Source organism: Lucilia sericata, unplaced genomic scaffold, assembly GCF_015586225.1.
Source record: "Lucilia sericata isolate MDLA Ls3-8-SP2 unplaced genomic scaffold, ASM1558622v1 Contig000009F_arrow, whole genome shotgun sequence".
NCBI classification, from domain to species: Eukaryota; Metazoa; Arthropoda; class Insecta; order Diptera; family Calliphoridae; genus Lucilia; species Lucilia sericata.
In genome coordinates, this window is record NW_023994049.1 from 1457402 (window position 1) to 1481411 (window position 24010).

The 24010-nt window shown below is 29.8% G+C and overlaps 1 protein-coding gene across 2 annotated transcripts in view; it reads left to right on the plus strand.

The window, feature by feature from the left end:
• The first annotated feature begins 7442 nt into the window (after nucleotides 1-7442).
• LOC119602706 (leucine-rich repeat and calponin homology domain-containing protein) overlaps nucleotides 7443-24010 on the plus strand; it is a 37518-nt gene continuing 20950 nt past the window's right edge. For both annotated transcript variants that reach the window (XM_037954369.1, XM_037954363.1), the window contains exon 1: nucleotides 7443-8007. In XM_037954369.1, coding sequence (XP_037810297.1) covers nucleotides 7749-8007 — 259 coding nt within the window. In that variant the 5' untranslated portion in view covers nucleotides 7443-7748. The remainder of the gene's footprint in view (nucleotides 8008-24010) is intronic.

Genomic DNA, 24010 nt, shown 5'->3' on the forward strand with positions numbered 1-24010 from the left:
TTACCTGATAACAAAGAAAAAATAAATATTAAAAAAAAATATTTCAAGTTTTAAAGTATTTCTACGAAAGTTGAAAAGTTTTAAAGTTATGTAAATTAGACATAGGGTGTTATTGTGAAAATAACATTTCAAGTTACCTGATAACAAATTCAAATTAAATATTAAAAAATGTATTTCAAGCATAGCTGTAAAATAATGATTAATAATCGTAATTATTATTATTTAGATTATTTTTATTAAAAAGGTAAAATTAATGATTAATTAAGGATTATTTTCAATTTTTCTAATTAATTATTGATTACGATTTAAAATAATCTAAAAATAATCAGGGATTAATTGGAATTAATGAAAATAATCCAAAAATATCAAAATTAATCAAAAAATTAGTTGATTATTTTCAAGGATTAATTTTGATTATTTTCCATATATTTAGTATAATTACTTCTCAAAAATAACTCTTAAGAAAAATTAATTTTTTTTTCCGGTAATCCGCTAAAAATTATGGATTTTTTGAGACCCATTTCGAAAAGATTGCAGAAATTTTTTTCTAATATATTGTATTGAGATCAAGATTTTCAATTGAAATAAACTTGATAAATATATTGATTTCAATAAAACAGTCATATAATCGAATAGTGTGTAACTTGAAAAACAGTTTTCCATTACACGTAATGTAAAAAGATAGAGAATTGTACCAAATATCTTGAAATTAATCAAAAATAATCGAAATTAATCCTTGAAAATAATCAACTTAATTATTTGATTAATTCTGATTATTTTTGATTATTTTCATTAATTTAAATTAATCCTGATTATTTTTAGATTAATTTTAATCGTAATCAATTAATAATTTTACACCAGAGAATTAAATAATCATTACGATTATTTTTGAAAAATAATTTAATTGATTATTAATCGTAATTGAAATTTTACAGCTATGATTTCAAGTCTAAAGCCTTTCTACGAAAGTTGACACAATTCTCTTTTACTTTTCTGTGGTAAAATAATAGTTTTAAAGTTAAATAAATTAGACATAGGGGGTTATTGTGAAAATCCCTTCCCCCCACTTCATTTTTCATATAAATTTTTATGAAAATATTTTCAACGCAAGGTGAAGTGCTTTACATAATAAGGCTGTAAATTGTCCGTCCCATTTACTGTTTGCTGTATGTACGATGATGCAGTTTAAAAATTTATAAAATTTTCTTAGAATTGCTATTTTTGAAGCCATTTATTTCAGACATAAAAACATAAATGAACCATTTTATATAAATTAAATTGTAGGGAATTGGGTCTACCTGCCTAAACTATAAAATACAATATATAACTAAACTTAAATTCGACAATACTTTAAGAATTTTATTTATTACTTTAAAATAAATAATATAACAGCTATAGTTCCCAAATTTTGAGTATATAGGATATAATAAAATGTAGAATGCTCAAATTTTGAATGACTAACTTTAGCATCAATATGAATATTTTGGGCAAATACTGGTAGACTAGCAATAGAGGGACACCCAAATGTACATACACGATCTTTTATGTTAGAAAAAGCTCAGTAAAATTTAAAAAAAAGGTTATTTTATACTTAAAATTATTCATTTAGATAGATAGATAGATAGATAGATAGATAGATAGATAGATAGATAGATAGATAGATAGATATATAGATAGATAGGTAGATAGGTAGATAGATAGATAGATAGATAGATAGATAGATAGATAGATAGATAGATAGATAGATTGATAGATAGATAGATAGATAGATAGATAGATAGATAGATAGATAGATAGATAGATAGATAGATAGATAGATAGATAGATAGATAGATAGATAGATAGATAGATAGATAGATAGATAGATAGATAGATAGATAGATAGATAGATAGATAGATAGATAGATAGATAGATAGATAGATAGATAGATAGATAGATAGATAGATAGATAGATAGATAGATAGATAGATAGATAGATAGATAGATAGATAGATAGATAGATAGATAGATAGATAGATAGATTAGATAGATAGATAGATAGATAGATAGATAGATAGATAGATAGATAGATAGATAGATAGATAGATAGATAGATAGATAATAGATAGATAGATAGATAGATAGATAGATAGATAGATAGATAGATAGATAGATAGATAGATAGATAGATAGATAGATAGATAGATAGATAGATAGATAGATAGATAGAAGTTCGTCTTAAATTATAAAAACAATGAAATATAAAATTGTATAAAATGAAAATACATTGTTTTCGATCAAATTATATAAATTAGCCTAAAATTGCATAGACAAAATTAGGCACATAACTTTGAATATATTTAATTTTTATTAATTTTAAGAAACAGTAAACAAATTCAATATTATTGAATAAATACTTTCACTTGGAAGCATTTTAAGTGTAAATTAACGTAATATAAAGTAATTTTATAAGTATTTTTTGATCATTCTCCTTGGTAGTGCACTTTTATACAATTTAATATACTAAATGGCTCTTAAAAAGGTTTTCTTGCGATTTAAAGAAAAAATTTATGGATGATTTTAATAAATGTGAATCAGTGACACAAATTGCTTAAAAAGTATATTTATATTCTATAATATCGCAAATTATATGCCTTTGATAATCGGTTTCCTATGTTAGTTTAGGTTAGGTTAATTGAGGCAGTCGGCCATTTGACCGACTCACTTGGGTCCTAATGGTCCCGTTGTGATACCCTATAGCGGATCCTGCCAAGAGAAGACCAACCTATGGGACATTACATGTCCGTGATTAACATGGTGTTAAACCAGCCAGAGGCACGAATGAACGATTCAATCTTATATATGTCTATATTAGATAAAGCCGCAAGTTCATGCAATATTGGACTGCCTAGAAACTCAGTCCTGATATTAGCTAGGGCAGGGAAGAGGCAGAGAAAGTGTTCTACAGTTTCCTCTTCTTCCTCACTTTGACAGCTCCTGCAATAATCATTGTATGGAAGATTTAGTCTTCTTGCATGCGCACCTATAGTACAGTGCCCTGTTAGGATGGCTACCAGTTTGCGTAGTCTCATCCTTGGAAGCCCCATCAGACAGAAAGGCCTTCGCTCATCATAGAGAGGCCAGGTCATTCTTGATGTAGAGCAATAGGTCAGTGATGACCATCTGGTCTGAGCAGACCCATAGAGTTCATGCTGAATAAAAACCTTACAGCATGAAAGCGGAACACCGACTAGTGTGTCAGTGTCCCCTATATGAAGGCGGGAGCCAGTTTTTGCTAGTTTGTCCGCTTTTCTGCTTCCGGGAATGTTAGAATGACCCTGTACCCAGAGTAGTTCCAGGCACGAATGGTTCGCCATCTCGTCAAGAGACACCCGACATTCGCGAACCAGTCTGGATGTCGTGTAGACACCAGTTAGAGACTTTATAGCAGGTTTACTGTCAGTACAAATTCGGATATTAACATTGTATATCCTATAGTACCTCATCCAGTTAACCGCTCTTTTTATAGCTGAGATTTCAGCCTGTAGGACGCTGCAGTTATCGTTCAGCTTAAAACATACCGCTTTATTTAAGCGGGGAATAAAGAAACCACCACCCACGCCTGTAGTGGACTTAGATCCATCAGTAAAGATGTCAAGTGTTTCGCCTTCTGAGAAGGATGGTTCATTTGACATCCTAACTGTGAATCTTTTGTCCGGAAGGGGCCTGGGAGAGCAGTAATCTATATTTTCGGGGATGTAAGTCATACTTCCCAGGATAGAAGCATGACCATGTCGGTTTGGCTTCCATATTCCGGCAGCATGAAGTCTGACTGCCGAGTTTAATGCCAGTTGCCTGGCCATCAGATCGGCAGGCAACCAATGCATAAGTGTGAAACAACGCCTGTGATGGCGTACTTCTAATCGCACCGGTGATCATTAGTGTAGAAGCTCGCATTATTCCTTCAGTATGATTGCAGTAGGTGGATTTTTCCAAAGCTTTCCACCAGACAAGCGCTCCATACATCAGAATAGGCTTTATAACCATGTCGAAGATCCATTTTGCAGTCTTGGGACTAATTCCCCAGTTCTTACCAATGGCCTTCCTACATGCGTACAACGCGATAGATGCCTTAGAGGCCCTCGCTTTGATGTTTAGATTCCATAGTAGTTTAGAATCGAGAATGATACCTAAGTATTTTGCACTGTCGGAGAGTTTAAGCTCTACCCCATTCAGGCGAGGAAGAGGAAAGGAGGGAATCTTGTATCTGTTCGAGAATAGAACAAGTTCGGTCTTCCCAGGATTGACACTGAGACCACTGTTGTAGCTCAATCGACTCAGTCGGCTCAGTGATTGTTGCAGGCATTGTGAGATGGTGGTTAGATGTTTGCCAGAGACAGCGACCGCCACGTCATCCGCATATGCAATAGTCTTGCACATCATGGAATCGAGTTCCATGAGTAGTGAGTTAATGGCAATGTTCTAAAGAAGAGGTGATAAGACTCCTCCTTGTGGAGTGCCGCCGGTTTCCTATAGATCTCTCCATTTTGAGATATTATCTCCACTGTATAGTACAGCTTTCCATTGTGCAAGACATTTTCATACATAAAACGATCTTTTATTCCATTTATTTATTTTATATTCATAAAATTTTCCGATCCCATTACGTGGAAAACATCCCAAAACCACAATATTACACTCTCAGTGTTTTATTTTTACTACAGTATACCGATATTCATCGAATTCATCAAAATCATTTTAATTTAGCTTCGACTCATCAAAAAATGTTCATTGTGTAAAATTTCGGTCAAAGTGCCCCTCTGTCAAATCAATCCTAGCCAGTTTGAATTTTATGCAAAATAAACGGCGTTTTTACTTCAAACTTTTTGCAGTTCTACTTTGGATAGTTTTGGACATATTTAATAGTAAACCTTGTTAATGCAATAGAACCGTTTTAATATCCGAATTCGACAGTGGTCCTTCCGTTTGAGTTTTTTTTTTTGCGAAATTATAATGCGATAAATGTTTGTTTTTTTAATTTGTATCAATGATTGATATTTATTAAAATAACCCACAATTGTTTTCTTGTGAGTTATTTTAATAACCCACAAAATGCAGGAAAATGCACTGCGAAGACAAATGATCAAAAATTAATGTAAAAATAGTATACATTATATTATACTTTATTTTACGTTAATTTGGTCTTAAAATGTTTAGTTCTAATCAAATATGTAGCTACTTATTTTGTGAAAATGTCGGTAAGGCCGTAATAATGTATAATTTAAAAATGTTTATATACATAGGGATAATACTGTTCTTGGTAAAATACTTTAAATGTTTCGATACAATTGTTGTCATAACAGTTCAAATGTGGTAATACAGATTTAAAAAATGTGCATTTAATTTTGTGGTAATATCGGTAAAACAGTGTAAATGTTTATAAAATAAACATGATGATGAAGGCGAATTCATATAAGGTGGTGTTATTCAATCAGCTGATAATTTTTTTCTTAATTCGCCTGGTTTACGTAGCTGTCAAAGTTTGTTATTGTTTACATTTTTATATTTAAAAATGTCCGTTAAACGGAGAAAAACTTCGTTAATATTTTGAATTATTTATGTGAAAAATCTGAAAATACCAAGCATCTCGTAAACAAATATCATTTTATTTAAATAATGGCATAATTGGTATGTATACAAATGTGTTATTTAAGAAAAATATTTTTTCTATTAAATGTTAACATTAAAATTGTGTAGATAACGTGATTAACTAAAAAAAATCTCTTCCGGTTTTCATGAATATGAACTTTTTTATGTTTATTTTTCACAAAAAATTAAGTTTTACTTAACTTCAGGCACTCACTTAAATTTTTCAAATTCAGTTCAGAATATATATTCCTCACAAATTTTAATATCTTTATCTTTATTTTTTAATATACAAAAATTTTTCATCAAATGAATTCGCCGTACTTATGGTTTCTGACATCTACGTAAACCAAATGCAAAATCAAAATACATACATGTAAAATGTTGTTGTTGCAGAACTGCCACCACCTTATCTGAATTCGTCTTGCTTCAGATTTGAATACACATGGGGATAACACTGTTTTAAGAAATACACTTTAAATGTTTCGAACGAATTGTCAAAACAGTTCAAATGTAAGTAATGCAGACTTCATAGTTGATAATAATGTCACGTCCTCATGGAATATTTGTGTTTTTTGAGTGTTAACGCTTAAAGTTAGCAACAAAACGAACATTACCTGACTTGGCATCACTCCACAAAAGAAATCTGCTAAATCTTGAAATTATTTACAATTTCTTGAAAAGGTTTTTTATTTGTTAATTTTCTTTAATTTAAGTTTTATTTTAAAATATTTATTTTTTATTGTTTGACATAAACACATTAATATTTGTATTTTTATTTTTGAATTGGTAGCACATTTATCGACGTTAAAGTTAACTTGTATAATTTTACACGTTAACTCCTAACGTTTATAAATTTTAAATTTATATGAAATTGCCTTTGAACGTTAGCAACAAAACACAACTAATATGTACTTTCGTATGTTAAATATTTATAATATTTACATTATAAATATTTTCTGAACGCTTTATTTTTAATAAACTTTTAAATTATTATATCAATCATTTTAAAAGCAATTTCTTTGTACCATGTTTCTTCTTCATCTACTAGATTTGATTTAAAACATGTCGAGAATGTATATTTTAGAACAAGCTTTGTTTTTACGTTGTGTCTAGGATAAGCAAATTCAATTATGGGCTATAAATTCAATTTGAATATTTTGATCGAAAAGTGAAATTTCATTTACAATTAAAAAATAAATTTATACATTTACAAACGTTATTTTCAATTTATAGTGTATTTTTTTAAAGAAATTTTTCGAAGTTATAAGGTACTTATGAAATAACTAAAGTACTAAATTTTCCATGCCTGTTCTGAAGAAAAGCATATTTAATAATCCAGCACTGGTTATTAGCAATTTAACAACCCTGTTTTTAATATTTTTTCTTATTACGTTCCCTAATTTACTGCATTACCATTAAATTTAACGATTTTTATTGTACAACCGTAAATTTCATTAAAGATTTTTATTAAAATTTATATGAACAAATTAATTACATACATATGTATATATAGATGATGTATTTAGTATACTTTTGTATTGAAAGAGAATATACGAAAGTAAATTCGGAAACGTCCATTATTTACAATAACTTCTGAAAATTTTACTAATTTTAGTCTTCAAAATATCCAGTATCAAGTTCTATACTAAATTAATTAATTTAATATTTAAAAACAAATTTAATCATTGCTATTAATTAACGGCACTTTTTATGAATATGGAACAAAATAGAACTGAAAATTTTCTTTGCATATGGCAGCACTGCACAATTTTCTGATTTCTGATTGTTTCTTTTCAGCAATGTTTCAGTTTGATTTTTCTCTCGGTCGAAGGTGGACACTCCAAAGAAACGAGCGGCGACCTCTTTAGTTAAAGAAGAATTCTTAGAAATTGTGTTTGTATAAATAAGAAATAAAGGAAAAGCCAAAGAAGTTTTTTTTATTAAAATATCTACAATAAAAATAAATATATTAAAAATAATAAAATAAATTTGAAATTGATCAAAATGCAAATATATTTTTAGTTGAAAAAGGATTTTATGATTCTGTATCTCGTAGTTTTCAAATAAAGTGAGTGCAAGTGCTTTTTGTTGTAGAACAATAAATAAAAAAATTGTCTAAATGAGGATGGCAGCCACAGCTGCCGTCTACAATCGGCTCCACAATACAAGTGTGGGTGTGGTTGGAGGCGGCCTAAGTTCTGGACCAGCCGGTGGAGGCAGTGGCGGAGGTCTGGGTCACCATCATCAGCTGGCACGTTCTCTAGAACGCATACTAGAGGAGGCCCATCTCAGTGGAGAACTTATATTGACCAATAGAAAATTGAAAGATTTTCCAAAAACTGGCACCAAATATAATCTCAACGATACAGTGATTGCAGGTTTGTGGCATAAATTATTTTTTCTATTTCGAAAAATGTATTTGACTTCCTCAACTAATGGAAGGAGGAATACACTTTTTAAGTGTCTGACAGCCTTGGGTGCGGTCGTATGACACATACTGTGCTATTGCCTGTGTGTCTAAATGCCTGCCAGACACATATTTTTTATTTTCGCAAAAAAACTTTTTGAAAACACTTTTAAATGACCTGAAGAAGTTGCAAGGAAGTAATTGTTTTAGGCGAAGATAATTTAAATAAGACAGCGAATTTAATATCAAAAGAGAAATACATAAAATTTGTAGGAAAAAATCAATATTTCAACCACCTTTTTTGTGGTTGAGTGCCACCAAAAAGGAAAAGAACATGTACACAGCACGCTCTCTAACACACACACACACACACATGTCTCTAAACTTTGTTCTGATCAGCTGCTTGTTTAGAGGGCCTGCTTGTCGTTCTGTTGTTTACCACCATGCCATCATGTCCGTGCGAAGGTTTCTCCTGTGTACCCAGAGCAGCAACAGCACTGTCAGTGAAGTGCATTTTGCTTTCGCTGTTTTTACTCCTGCCTGCATTGTGTCTCTTCAAGGACAGTTATTTTTTTTAGTAAATTTTTCATTAAATTCCCTTTTCATTTAGAACGAAACAACTGTTTAATTTTGTTTGCTGCATCTATTTTTATGTTTTACCCCCATTTTCTTATGGGTTTGTGTTTCTAATGGATAATCCCATTCGTGTTGTGTATATTATTTTTTACACCCCGATTTTAATGCAATTTTTCATAGTTTCTTTTTTCAATATTTTTCGCTTATTTATTTTTAAATATTTATAATATGTACGTTTTTATTACGATTGGCAGTCAATGTCTTATTAAATAAACATATTTTCTTTAATTTTTCGTCGTTTAATATTTCCGAATGAAATATGTAGACTACTATAGAGAAATGGGAATTATGTGTTTGCTGCAATACTTGTAACACCTCCAAATGATGGTTCTTAAATAGGAAATGCTCTGAATCACTTGCTACTACACTTAGTACATATTTTGTTAAATTTTATATAAATAGTTAAATTGCACAGTGATTTTATTGTCACAATGAGGAGGAGACTATATCTCATCTCCTCTGTTACTGTCCGACATTTATTGGGAACAGAGAACTCTGTTTTCTGCTGTTCTCTCTTGTATGGAGAATATATCTGGGATAAATTTGGTTTAACTCTGGAATTAGTGAATAGTTTTTATAGAAAAGGACTCCTATGACCAATAGAGCATCACAACGGGACCGAAATCAGACGGACCCGCTTGAGCCACTTAAATTTGTTTGAGTGGATACCCTTCTTACCTAAACCTATATGAAGCACTTTAGTACATATGACGAATAAAAAACCCAAATTTTAGATTATGCTAGTCTTTTAGTGAATGAGCGATATGTATATATACTAAAACAGTAACGTACTAATTTTTAACACGTTTTTGCATTGAAAAAAGGACTTTGCAACTCTTATATGAATATCCTTTATTTGGTGAAACTGACATTTTTTTCTATTTATCCAAAACTACTGTATTTGATATATTATTTTAACATTGCATTAATATGAGATTCTTAAAAAGCTTGTTTCTTCCATCCTAAAGTAGATGTTAAGGCTACAGATTCAGAGTTTAGAATAAAGACCAACTTTAGTTAAATATGTTATACACTAACTATAATATTATTTTTTGATTTAGTTGTATAACGTTTTCTGCTATTATATTTCATTTTTCAGGTTGTCAGTAATAAAATACTTGTATCTACTTCAGTTGATAACTATAGCAAATTGTTAAAGTATTCTAAACTTTCTAAAAATTTATAAATGAAGGCACATATCTCTATTACATAGGAATATTTGTAGTATGTATGTATATCGTCACCAAAAATGCAAAAGCCTTCTCTAACACTTTAAAAATGTTAATATTTAAAATGAAACGTTTGGTTTCATTCAGCGCTTTTTATAAACACATTTCTAGCGGTTTAATCTGTTACTTGTTTTAATAATTGACAATCGTGCTTTTACAAACGATTTATTGGTTCTTTAGCCTTTCTTTAAAACTATATTTGTCGAAAAGGCCGTTTGCTTTCTATTAATAAAATCACTTTTTTTGGTTTTATAGTTAGGACCGTTTGCGTTTTAGGTTACTATATATAAAATTTAAAATTAAATAAAATTTTATTTAATAGAAATACATATTATTTTTAAAATCAGAATAAAAAATCTCGCAGTAATTTTTTAGTGGAAACCAAAAATTAAAAAGTTTATTTATACATTTTTATATCAATTTTTTAACTCTTTGCTGATATATCTTAGTTTTGCTCTATTTCCTTTTTCTTTAACTAAATATTCTGTCAATATTTATACGATTTAAAATAAATTAATTTAGCATAATATATTCAATTTAAAGTCATTCGTTATATTAAAATTTGTTTCTTTAACAATTAAATTAAATTGCTTTATTTTTCGTATGGCGATAATTTGTAAACTAAAAATTGAAAATTGTGTTTCCATGTTTTTAATTAAACACACATTTCTGGAGCGTGTCACATCATTAACAGTAAAAAAAAAACTTGGAATACATTGTATGTGCGACCATAACTATGACTGATTAAAAAAACACAGTGTGTAAACAATATAGTATGTAGTTGTATCCAATTTCATTTTTCTTTTTAATTTATTTATTCTTCTTCTTTTACACAGTTGTTATTTTTTATTTTTGTTTTACTTTTTTTATTACTTTGACTATTACGATTATTACTATCTTTTCATTTTTATTCTCATGCATTCAAGCGTTTCCTTTTCATTTATCAAACTATATAAAAATAATACACAAATTGTATGAATGTCTAAACATAATAATTGCATTCGTCCGTCCATTCGTCAGACTGTGTCTGTCAGTCTTTTTACTGTTACGTGTAAAAGATATGCGTTATATTCTAAAAAAAAGAAATAGGTAAATTAGAATTATATCTAAATAAGCAGTTTACGCCAAATGTGTACACATTTTTGTATGTATGTAATTTTAATAGAGCCTTATGGCGTATTAATAAGAATTAAATTTAATATAAATACAAATTAATGTTTATATTTTTAGTTAAAATTTTTGCCACTTGTGGTAAAATGTATATTTTAATCAGGGAATTATTCATTTTCGCATATAAATGTATGTATGTGCCGCTTATTGTAACCCTAGTTTGTTATAAACATTTTGAATTGCTAATTATAGTTATCAGCTTTACCGGTTCTATACTTTCAAATTAAAAAAATCATTTTACTAAAAATAAACACAAACCAAGATAACAACTAAACAATACAACATTGCATTTATAAGAATTGTGATAAAATATGTAAACAATTTTTTAATATAAACATGTTTTTGGGAAATTTTGAACGCAGTATAGTCCAGGAATTTTAGATAATGACTTCTTAACGTGATAAGCTAAGAAACTAAAATATGCAAATGCATACTTTTCTACGTTCCAGCATATTTTTACCCATAAGAGCACAATTTTGCATGATATGATTTTAATGGCATATTTGAAGCATATATCAAGTTATTAGAGCATATTTGTTTTAGAGGCATTTGACCTCTAATGTAGTGGTGATTTTTAGTTCCTTTTTTTATGAACTCAAAGCAAAATCCTGTTTTTGAGGTCGTAATTGTGTTATCAGTAAATATTGAAAAATATTGAAAAACTATAATTTTTCTAAAATCCTTCCAAATGTGTATTTCCAAATGTGTATTTCAAATCTCTGTTGAGTTTTGAGAATAACTTCTGTTATCATTTAATAATAAAATACTTTGCCAAATATTTATCTTTTTTGTTCGGCCACTGCACAGACATTTAAAAATACACACTTAAATTGAGTCTTTAAATCTAAAAATAAACTAACAAACGAACAACTCTTGTAAACATTCAATAAAACTTACAAATTCATTAACAATGAAAATGTTTGTTTGAGTTATTAAAAAATAATGTGTAAATAAAAAAATCAACAATAACAACAACTTCTTGTTGCATATGATAAACGAACATTGAAAACCCTAAGAACGTCACGAAATATTCATCCATTCATTCATGTTTACAGCATTTGCAGTTGCTATTGACTTTGCCTTTGCCCAGTGGATTTGTTTAAGCTCAACTCAGGAAGTAGTAGTCATAATAATGACGAATAAGTTTAGTCGTTTACGAAAGTCTCTAGAGAATACAAAATGGTTTGCATGAGTAGAGTACTGTTTAGTAAAGACAACGACGACGTATTTCTTTTGTAAATATTATAGACGTTTTTATATATGTATATTTATGTCCGTTTCTATGCTGTTTACTTACGTGGGTCGTTTAATAAGTTTTTATTAAAAAGACATTTTCTTTCACAAATTTTCGTAATATTTCTAAAATTTTGCATTACGCAACATTTATTGCCGAAACTTTGTTGTCGAAAAAAATGTTTAATTTAAATTAAAATAAATTATTTTTATAAACAAATTTTCAAAATTCAAAAAGTCCATTTTGATTACTCCATTGATCATTACCATATTATTTGCATTCCTACTTAAAAAATAGCCGAAAGTTCTATTCCCCCCTGGGAAAGTTAAACTATTTGTTGCATACTTTCCAAACAACCTTTGTAAACTAAAACTGTGATTGTGTATGTTTGCTTTGGAAAATAACAAATATGTATACATTTTTATTATTTAACGTTCAATTATAATTTAAGGTACATGAACGAACGAACGAACGAACTCTCGTTTCAAAGAGTAGTGTGACGTTGTTAGTGTTTGTAGATTCCAAACTTAGAAGAAAACAAAAAAGTATTGGTGCCTATTCAGGCCTGGAAATAATGGCAACGACAACAAACAAGCCTTTTGTGGGAAGAGTTTTCGTAATAAGCGACATGTATATTCGTGCTATGAATGCAAATTAAAAAAATAATAATTTGAAAGACGCCTATAATACATCAATCCATCCATCTATCTATCCCAACCTTCATCCACAACATCTGAACGTGGAAACTTATTAAATGGAAACTATTAATGTTAAAAGAAAACCTTTACATATGTTGAAATTACACCATTTACAAAGTAATTTGAAATATTCGAATAAGATTTTAACCGTAATTACAATAACCGGAAATAAGCTCTAAAATTATGTTTTATGAGTTATGAATATGTTGTAAACCACTAATATTAAAAACCTATTTAATGTTTGAGCAACAAATAAAAATTAATAAATAATCTTTTATTATAGACATTTTAATTATAAGAATCTAATCATAGCATTTGTCGCATTTCAATCTGCAATAATAAAGACAATACAGTAATGTGACAAGATGATTTTTTACAAAGTAGTTTTGCTTATATAGGAAAATATTAAGAAAATGTCATGGATTTACGAAATATAATGACTCGCATTCACCGATTCACCACTAATTAGAGACTTCAATTACGAAAGGCACACAATTTGCACGCTAATAAATAAAATATTATATTTATATAGGAACGATATGAATATGAAATGGGAAAAGGGGCTCTTTAGATTTTTCTTTCTGTTGAGATAGTGACAATAGAGCAGCTTAGTTTAAAAAATATAAGAAAGTCAATTGGCAGAATCTCCGCTCGAGTTTTTATTCCCACTTCATTTTGTCTTTATTTCATCTTGAAGATTATCACAATTGACCCCATGAATCTGACAGTTGAGACATTACCAAACCTGAATTTAAACTTCAGGGAATCATACTCCTACGTTCCGTTTCGTGATTAATAAGTTGATATCTTTTTGGTTTGGTAATGTTGGGTTTTTGTTCGTAAAACATTAATCAGCTGATTCATCACGGAAAAGAACGTTGAAACTAATAGAACATTAAGTTCTTTTAATATGTTTCCCGAACCCTTATTTTAACATAATGTCAAAAACTTTAATAGTGAGGATTATAAGATTATTTTGATCCTTTTTGTCACTGTGGAACGTGCCTATGAATACACTACTATCTGAAATGGATAGTAGGAGGATTGCGACTGTCGCTGTCGGGTAAATCTCTTTATACAATGTCTAGATACATGGAAACTCCTCTTAACTTACTGAGTAAATGGAGTGTTTCCTGTGGACTTAGTGTAAATCCACTGAAAACCGAACTAGTTCTCTTCACTAGGAAGTATGAAATTGAAAACTTTATACCGCCAAAGCTGAATGGCATTAGATTGAAAATTTCGGATCGCGCAAAATATCTTGGCGTAATCTTGGCTAAACTATCCTGGAATCTGAATTACGGCCACTCTAGCATTATAAAACACTTCGAATCACTGAATATAATGTTGACTATGGCATCACGAAGCCCAACTTCGATAATCTCTTTCACGCCAGGATTCCACATAGGAATTCCTTTTAGAACCCGATCTAACGGGTGTCTTCACGACATCTAGGTTAATCAAAGAATGCCAGGTATCTCTAAATGAGATAGCGAGTCGTTCTAGGATAACGCTAATATGGGTCCTTGGTCATGATAAATGTCAGGGTAACTGTATAGATAATGAATTAGCCATAAATGGCGCGATGTTGGATGAGGAAGAAATCGACGCCTTTACTGGTATCTCTCTTACGAACTGTAAGAAACTTGTTCTTGATAAACTGTATGGGAAAGCACAAATCAGGTGGTTCGGTGAAACCACTTGTCAGATCTCGAGCTATATTTGGCTTCTATATGATGCTCTCAGATTAAGACTGCTTGTATTTGTAATTGCACGACAGTGCACAGTGGGGTCTCCCTGAACAAAACTTGGCATTAACTAAACTACAATGTTTTGGTGTAAATTATGGGTATCGATGGATAGAGGAAGTCCTCTAGATACGAATTAAAAAAAGAAAAAGTTGCACTTAAGGCAATTTTTTTGCATAATTTTCAAAACAAATTTTCCAAAATTTTATTTAAGAAATATTTTTATTACATTTATAAATATCCTAATTACTTTCGCGAAAGACTAAATTTAATGCATCTTCTGGAAGATTTCTGGATTTTTTTAGGGAAAGTTCTTTTTACAGTTATAAAGGGATCCGAATTAATTAATAAAAAAATTGAAAATACAGTATTGTTCGAAACCTAAGCAACTTTTTTTGGCATTGTATACAAAGTGCTATATTTTCTATTTTAATTGATTTATTCAAAATTATATAATTGATAATAATAATATTATGTGTCTACATTATAATAACAACAACAAAATTTTAATTCCATTTCGATGTGAGTTACAAGAAAATAATAACTGAATTAACTCCATAAATAGCTGTTCGAAACTTAAGCAACTTTTTGATCTTCTTATGCAAATCTTTGGTCCCTTTGAGTTCCAAACACCTTTATGGAATAGATTAGTTACTAGTGTAGTTCGTAATGAAACCCAATCGGATTTTAAGCTATTCGCCCCTTCAATGTTTTCTAAAACGGCGAGTTCCGAAACAGCACTTCAAAACGCCGAACAGCATCTCTAAGGGATTTGAGTCAGGAAATTTTGATGAGCAATCAAAGAGTTTGGGTCCTATTACCCGATAACAACTCTTAGATCAACTTTGCCAAAGGTTTTGGTTCATTATCATGCTGAAAATCGCAATAAAGTAAGTTGATCTGTTCGATGTACTCAATCATATGATTCATTTTGTTGGCGAAAAACGTCCCAAAAGGAAAAACAATCCAACTTTGTTTGTGTTTCAACATCAGGACTAACTCTTCTCTTTAAAAAACATAGCCACACCCTAAAATTTTGCTCTCTATTCATTATTGGGCCTTTACTAAAAGGGTATATTGTAATATTTCCTTCAGCCTCTGAGCCTCGCATACTCTGTTTGAATTTAAGACGGAAAATGTGGACCCGTTTGTAAATAAAACTGTTTTTATTAGTCTTGCGTAATCTATTTCAATATTCTACCCAAAATTGTACAAAATTTTTGAAAAAATCGAATTTCTTTAAGTAAACTCTGTGCCATGTCACTGCGGGATTCATATGCGGTTACATCATCGTACATTAAAGACTTAAAAAAGCATGGAGGTCACACAATTAAGGTTATGGGCAAGATTTTTAGTGAGTAGAGTAAGTCCTGATGTTGAAATACAAATAAAATTGGATTGTTTTACTTTCTGGGACATTTTTGGCCAACAAAATAAACCAAAGGATTAAGTACATTGAACAGAACAAATTACTTTGTTGCGATTTTCAGCATGATAACGAACCAAATCCTTTAGCAAAGTTGATCTAAGAGTAGTTATCGTATAATGGGACCCAAATTCTTTGATTGTCCATCAAAATCTCCTGACTCAAGCCCCTTAGAGATGCTGTTCGGCATTCTGAAGCGCTGGTTCGAAACTCGCAGTTTTAGAAAACATTACAGCTGGCGAGTGGCTTAAAATCCGATTGGGATTCATTACGAACTACACTAGTAACTAATCTATTCCATAAATGTGTTTGGAACTCTAAAGGATCAAAGATTTTCATATGAAGATCAAAAAGTTGCTTCAGTTTCGAACAGCTATTTATGGAGTTAATTCAGTTATTACTTTCTTATAACTCACAGCGAAATGGATTTAAACTTTTGTTGTTGTTATTATAATGTAGACACATAATATTATTATTATCAATTATATAATTTTGAATAAATCAATTAAAATAGAAAATATAGCACTTTGTATACAATGCCAAAAAAAGTTGCTTAGGTTTCGAACAATACTGTATCTTTCATATTTTGTATTTGGCTGCATTTACGGGAATTTTGTTCTCGGTTTTTTTTTTAATAGTTTGCTAGGCTTAATTTTGAATTTTGTACAACTTTGCTGCTGTGAAGAGCAGTTTTATTTTCTATATTTTATTACTAAAAATCACTAACATGATAATATGTGTTTTACATACCGGTGTACTAGTCTTTAAAAACTTTTAAAGTGATACCAAACCCTCATGAGAGTTACTCTTCTTATCACGGATTTTTCCGTACAAATAGATTCCGTCTAATAATTTTGCAAAACTTATTTACAGGAATGTAAGACCAATAATCAATAGCACGTTCAGCCATTATTTTACTAGTTTCTACTATTTTACTTATTACTTAAATCAATTCATTTCGCATTCAATAATTAGATTTTAAATAAACTGTAAATATTTTCATGGCATGGAGTGTTAGAAAAGAGAGCGTAAATGCCGCAGAGGCAAAAAGAGGCAAACATTTTTATTTTGGTGTTATTGAGAAGATTTCAGAGTATCTTTAGCATATGGTCGCTTAGAGGCCATCAGTGGCCAAATTGTACTTTTTCACTTTTAAAAATTGAAAAAAAAACATAAATATCTATAAAAAATGGCATTTTAAGAAGTCGTTAATAATTAAGTCTCTGGATGATTTAAGAAGATGATTTAAAATAAAACCTTTTCATACATAACAATGGTATATTTGGTATCGAAAAAAAAAAATTTTAAGAAATTTTATATTAAATGGTAGATTCGTACAAAAAATGTTATGGTATTAAATTAAATAAAATTTTTTTTGAAAAATATATATAAAAACATAAACTTTCCTGCATCATCTAAAGGCCTATACAATAAAAATGGGAAAACTAATGATAGCGTTATATAGAATAAAGTCTTAGCTTTCAGGCATATTAAATTTTTATCAAAAAACTCATTTTTAAATATTTACTTTATGCCAAGTTTACTTAAAGGAGACCTCAATGTGCACTGTGTCTAGGCCTTGTGTATAATGACTACTTCAGAAGTTGTCATAATGATGAAGAAGATGAGACGATATTGCATCTACTTTGGTATTGCCCTGCGTTTACTGAAATCAAGGAACATCACTTTGGTGCTCTCTTCTTGTCAGACATGTAGGAGCTTTCTGGGATAGTTCTAAAGAATATCCTATGCTTCATAAATAAAACCGGTTGGTTTAGTTCTGGAAGCAGAGAGTGACATCAGAACACACTACTGCGACCACTAGGATAACACAACGGGACCAACTTAAATGGACCCAAGTGAGCTGCTTTTGAAGCAGCTGCCCTTGTTACTTAACCTAACCTTTTGTCATGGTCTCCTTGGATTTGGTATGGGCTTGTAAGCGAGATCCTTATATCGAGAGTTAATCTGTTTTAGTTGCATGTGGTGCGATATTTTTGCTAGGTTTTTAATACCCTATAGCACTTTAGTGGCTTGGATATATTGGGTGGCCTTTGTTACGTACATATTAGTCCTATACAAACTTTAAAGATTTCCAATTATCTTATAATAATTTTCTAAATCTATTAAGATAATTGAAGAAATGTGACCATGAAGAATTTCGTAATGATCGATACTCATTTGACCTTAGAGCCTATGCAATGAAGTCGAAAATGACTTGAAAATACTCAATTTATCTGGTCGACCTTGCCTGACTTTACTATCTAAAGTTTTTGAAAATCATTAATGTGTCTTTCCAAATATTTGGCACGTGTGTTGCTTCAACGCATCCCTTGGTATTAAATATTAATATATCCTTTGGATAATATTTCCCTGGATGAAAAATTTATACAAACGCAATATAAGGGTTGATTTTACTTACGATTAAGGACTGTTATTTGATTGTTAAGTGGGTGTAAAACGTGTCATATCTCATACTTAAGTAAATGTGAAGAAAAGTTGTTAATAAAGAAATACACAATTTATTTTTAAAACTACCAAATGTTGAAACACTTCATAAAGCAATGAGATATCAAATTTTATTTAATTCCCCTTAGAAAAATTATGAACATAATTCATATGATTTTATCAAAAATCGAAAGACAAATCAGGTTGATTTATTGATATTTTTTAGGAAATAATTTCTTAATTGTTGACAAAGTAAGTAACTTGTCGGGTATTAACATTTTGCACAGTTTTTATATAACAGATTATAATATAGTTTTCATAATTTTAAACCACTTAAAAGTCTAATGTTATTTACATTTGGACTTGTATAGAGTATAGCAAATAACTCCGTTCTTTTAAGGTTTCAAGTGCACATTTTATTCTTGTGAATAAAAAACAAACCAAGCATTTACATTTCAAGACAGGTTACAAAATACTTAAACTAGTGCTTAAGTAAATGTACAAGTACAATATGTAATAAATAAAAAATTCACTACATCCATCAATCCATTATGATTGAAAGAGTTTCTTTTACTTGCAGCATTTTCAGTTTCTTCAGTTTTTTTTTTTTATTTTATTTTGCCACTTGCACTAAATACCAACGTGTACTATTGTGCTAAAGTACATCAGAATTAATATTTGAAACAACAGGCTAAAAGAAAAAAATGCCAACAACTGAAACCGGTTGAATAAACTTTAGCTGGCCATTGACGTTTCAGTATGTTGTTTGTTCCAAGATGAAATTTAAGGAAACTACTACTCGGCTATTGAAATGCACATTTTTAAATAACAACTTCTAAAAAAATGAAAAGAATAATACTCACAACTAAAAAATGCATGTAATTCAAACCTCTTATTTATAATGTAGTATTGTATACAATTGATACTTCTTATAGATTAATGACAAACCAATACAGCTGTTTGTTAGACAGACAGACCGATACACAGACAGTCTGTCGGATGACTGTCCTATGGTAACATACACAGCTGATGGATAAACAAGTTTAATGTTCCAATTTATCCTGGTCGTAAAATATTTTTATCATCACGTCGACAATTTATTGGTCTTGTAAAATCACAACCCCAGTTTTGTTTTAAGGAAACAAAACAACATCATCAGCAGCTCTCCATGCATTCTCATCATCATCATGATGTTTAAAACCAAATATAAACTACTACTAGATACTTTGATGAATCGCACTGCAGGCGAAATCATGCTGCTGCTGCTGGTGATGCTCAAATGTTGTTTTGTTCAACATGCCACTTACACTGAAAAGTGCAATAAGGAAATTATATACAATTCGTTTCCAACAACATCCGATATGCAAAAAAAAAAAAAAAAAATACAAATTTTATGTAAATGGAAGAAAGGAAAAACTACAACAAACCAAAGAAAATCAAGTTAATTATTTAGGTCAATATAAATTGAATTTTTTTGAAAAAAATACATTAAAAATTTACGAGAAATCACATCAAACAAGAAATTGAGGAAAATTTAATAGAAACAAATTGAAAAGTCTGTTTTATATTTAACTTTTCAACAAGAATGAATCAAATTTTGTGGCCAGTCTACTTCAATTGTGCGAAATGTTTTCATTTGTATTTTATGATTTCATTTGAATTAGAAAAACAAATCTCCCCAATTCAAATTTCCCACGTTTCGTATTAAATCAATATGAAGCTTTTAGATTGCAAATAAAAAAGTAGAATAAATAAATACGCACACAATAAAAAAAGAACTCATTCAAAGAAGTGACAAAATATAAAATTGGCATAAAGCCAATATTGAATTTAATTTTTTAAATAATGTTTATTGTAGTTTAGACCTAAATATAGTTAATAAACATTTAAACATTGTTTCTTAATAATTTTTTAATTAAAATTTATTCACTCGAAGTGAGATAAATTAATTAGGTGTATGTACTAATAATAAAATTTATACCAATAGTTAGTGTCCCTGCTGGTTTGGTTTGCAGACCAATGTTATTTTTTAAACCATTTTCGACAATGATTGGATTCTACTTTTTTTGACTAAAATTACCTCAATTATATTTATCGGTCAATGTTTTCCTGAATACCTTTATAAAATGTTTATTATGTTTATAATACTAATAGAACTTTACTTTCTTTTTTCTTTATCTTTATAAACAAATTTAAAATGGATATTATTGAAATATTTGTTCCAAATAACAAATATATTTATTGGTATATTTTCATTTAAGGCATAAATAATTGCTTTTTCTGCGGAAGTTTGTTTATAAAGTAGAATTAATAGTATAAACATTACTATCGTCCATATATGAATGGGCATTTATGGAAAGTACTAATTGCTTTTTATTAATTAACGATGACTTCACTCATGGCCACCACGTGGAACAAGTGAACAATAATTGTAACATTTATGCAAACAAACGCGAGTATACAATGCGAAAAACCAATTAATTTAAAGACTGGAGACGACTTCGAGAGAACAATAAAGTTAAGTTTTTTTTGCGGCCGCTCTGTTCATGACCCATTAATTTATAAAAAGGAACACCCCGAACCTTTATATCAAATACATTTTTGATTCAATTGATAGACATTATTATTTGAGGAAAATTATTTTTTTATAATTTCTTACATACACAATTTGGGTAAAATATAGCTAGTCTTCTCAATTTATAAGAGCTTTTGTCAAAGATAGGCCCCAGGCTTAGACTAATTAGCACACACCACCGAAGTCCAATTAAAATATTCATACATACTTATCTATGTATTTTTATGGCAGTCTTATATAAAAACATTTTCTATATACTTTATTTTTTTTATTTATGTGTAATTTTGAATTGAGTACATATCTGCGGGGGACTTGAACACTTCGGAGCAATTGTTAAAGAACAAAAAAGTATTATGGATTTTATATTGAAATAATGCTCCCTTAAATAAAGATGGTGCTTTAACAAAATTTCTGTGGTTTTGTAGAAAATTAACATGATTATTTAGGCGATAAATAGGTAAATTACACAGACCAACGATGAAAAAACTTTTTAAATAATTTTCACTAATCCCAGTGTTATTTGGTGTGCTAATTCCGAATATGTAGATAAAAAAGTCGTATCACAAACCAATTATCCATATTTTCATTATTTAGTCCTTCTGACTGTATACTTGAGTCCTAAATAAAAAATTCTGTAATTTTACAGAAGTTGCGAATAGTGGCAGTTTCTGCCTCTAGACTTATACTTTAAGTTATAGAAATGCATTCTGAAAAAATGTGTTGTTATAGGGTATAGTTTCAATAATCCAGTTTCAAACTTTTAACAATTTTTTTTAAGCAAATTTTTAAATTTTAGGAAAATCTCCATGTGACTTAGGAACAATAAAGAAGAGAATAAAATAGTAAACAATAAGTCGATATCTCTCACATATTAGCGGTACCTGCAATTTGGATTTTGAGGATTTCAAAAAAAATATTTTTTTGTTAAACAGGTTTCATTCTTTACTGTAATGCATTTTATGTAAAACTTTTTCAGATTATACAATTTAAGATAATAGGAAATATACATCTGAAGTTTTAGTAAAATCGAATAATGTTTACCCATAAACTGTGAAGGTCAAACTCAAGATATGCAATATTGGGAAATTTTCTTGAAACCATAGTGAAATATTACCTAATTTGTTTTCAACCGATTTAAATTAATTTAGGAAAAATATGTAATGATGATATACTTACGATGACTTCTAAAAATTAACCCGAAACAAAAATATTTTTTATTAAATTATATGAAATGTCCGTATTATGAGAAAATGGTGGATGATATATAAAAAGAGATATCAGATTCGGTTTCAGCTAAAAATACATTAAAATTATTCGAATTGGTTTCAAAAGTCTACACAAACCTTCAATTCGTTGGCCTGTGTAATCAATGTATGTATATTTGAGCTATACTTTTTTAATTTTTTTGCATATATCAAGTGAAAAATTAAAATTTCCATGCAAAATTTATTTGATAAATTAATTATTATGAATAAAGCCACTAATATATACATACATATCAGAGATGGGGGTAGTGCACTAAATATTTAGTTAAATCAATATTTCACTAGCACTAAATATTATTTCAAAAAATATATTGTTCACTAATTTTTATCAGCTTAGTGGTTAGTTAGTAGTGAAGCTTATATTTTTATCACTAATATTTTTATATTATTGGTGATAGAGGGTATATATAACTTTGTCATTCCGTGTGTAACACCAAGAAATATTCATCTGAGACCCAACAAAGTATATATATTCTGGGTCCTTATGAAATTCTGAGTCGATTTAGCTATGTCCGTCCGTCCGTCTGTCTGTCTGTGTAAAACACGCTCACGTTAAAACGAAGCAATATAATTAAACCAAATTCACCCAAAACATTCATTATTATCCGGTACAGTTTGGTATTGAAAATGAGCAAAATCGGTTCACATCGGGAAAAGTTATGAATCAAAGTTTAAAACAACCTCGAAAAAAATAAGCATTTTTTACACATTCTGATGTTATTTTCTCGAAAACTATGCAAAATAATTTCATGAGAGTCATCGTACATTCGTTTCTACACAAGATATTGATTCCTGCTGAAAATTGCCAGCATCGGTCCATAATTTCATATACCTCCCATACAAAAGTACATATTCCCGGAAAATGAGTTTTTTGTTAATAACTTCCGTCATTGTGATTCCCTTCAAGAAGTGAAGATTCAAAACAGAGAAGCCAAAACACTACCACAACACAAGAATGAAAGAAAATAGAAAAGAAAAATAGGTAGAGAGTGGAGATTCAAAAACAGAGAAGCCAAAAACGCTACCACAACACAAGAATGAAAGAAAATGGTAAAGAGGTCATATTAATAGATAATTAAATAACAGATAAGTAAATAATTATATATATATATATATAATAAAGAAAATCCATGTCCCCCTATAAAGCCCAGTTAAAGAAGTGACTAATTCCCTTGACAAAACCTAGTAGACTGCGAGGGTTAAGTCCCGCAATTTCCCCCAGTTCGCCATGGAACCTATTCCCTAGCCATTTCAACCTGAGGTTCTGTATCCTAGGACACTGGCAAATAATATGCTCGATCGTCTCTACTTCCTCCTCATCCTCGCATAACCTGCAATAGTCCGGTACACTACTGTCCCACTTACTAACAAAGGTTCTAACTGAGCAGTGTCCAGTTAGAATCCCTATCAGAACCCTTAGACTACGTCTGTCCAGTCCTATAAGTATTTTGGTAGCACCCATATCAAGTTTTGGCCACAGGGCCTTTGATATTTTGCAATCCAATCTACTATTCCAGGACTGGTTAATGATATCACGTATTCTTT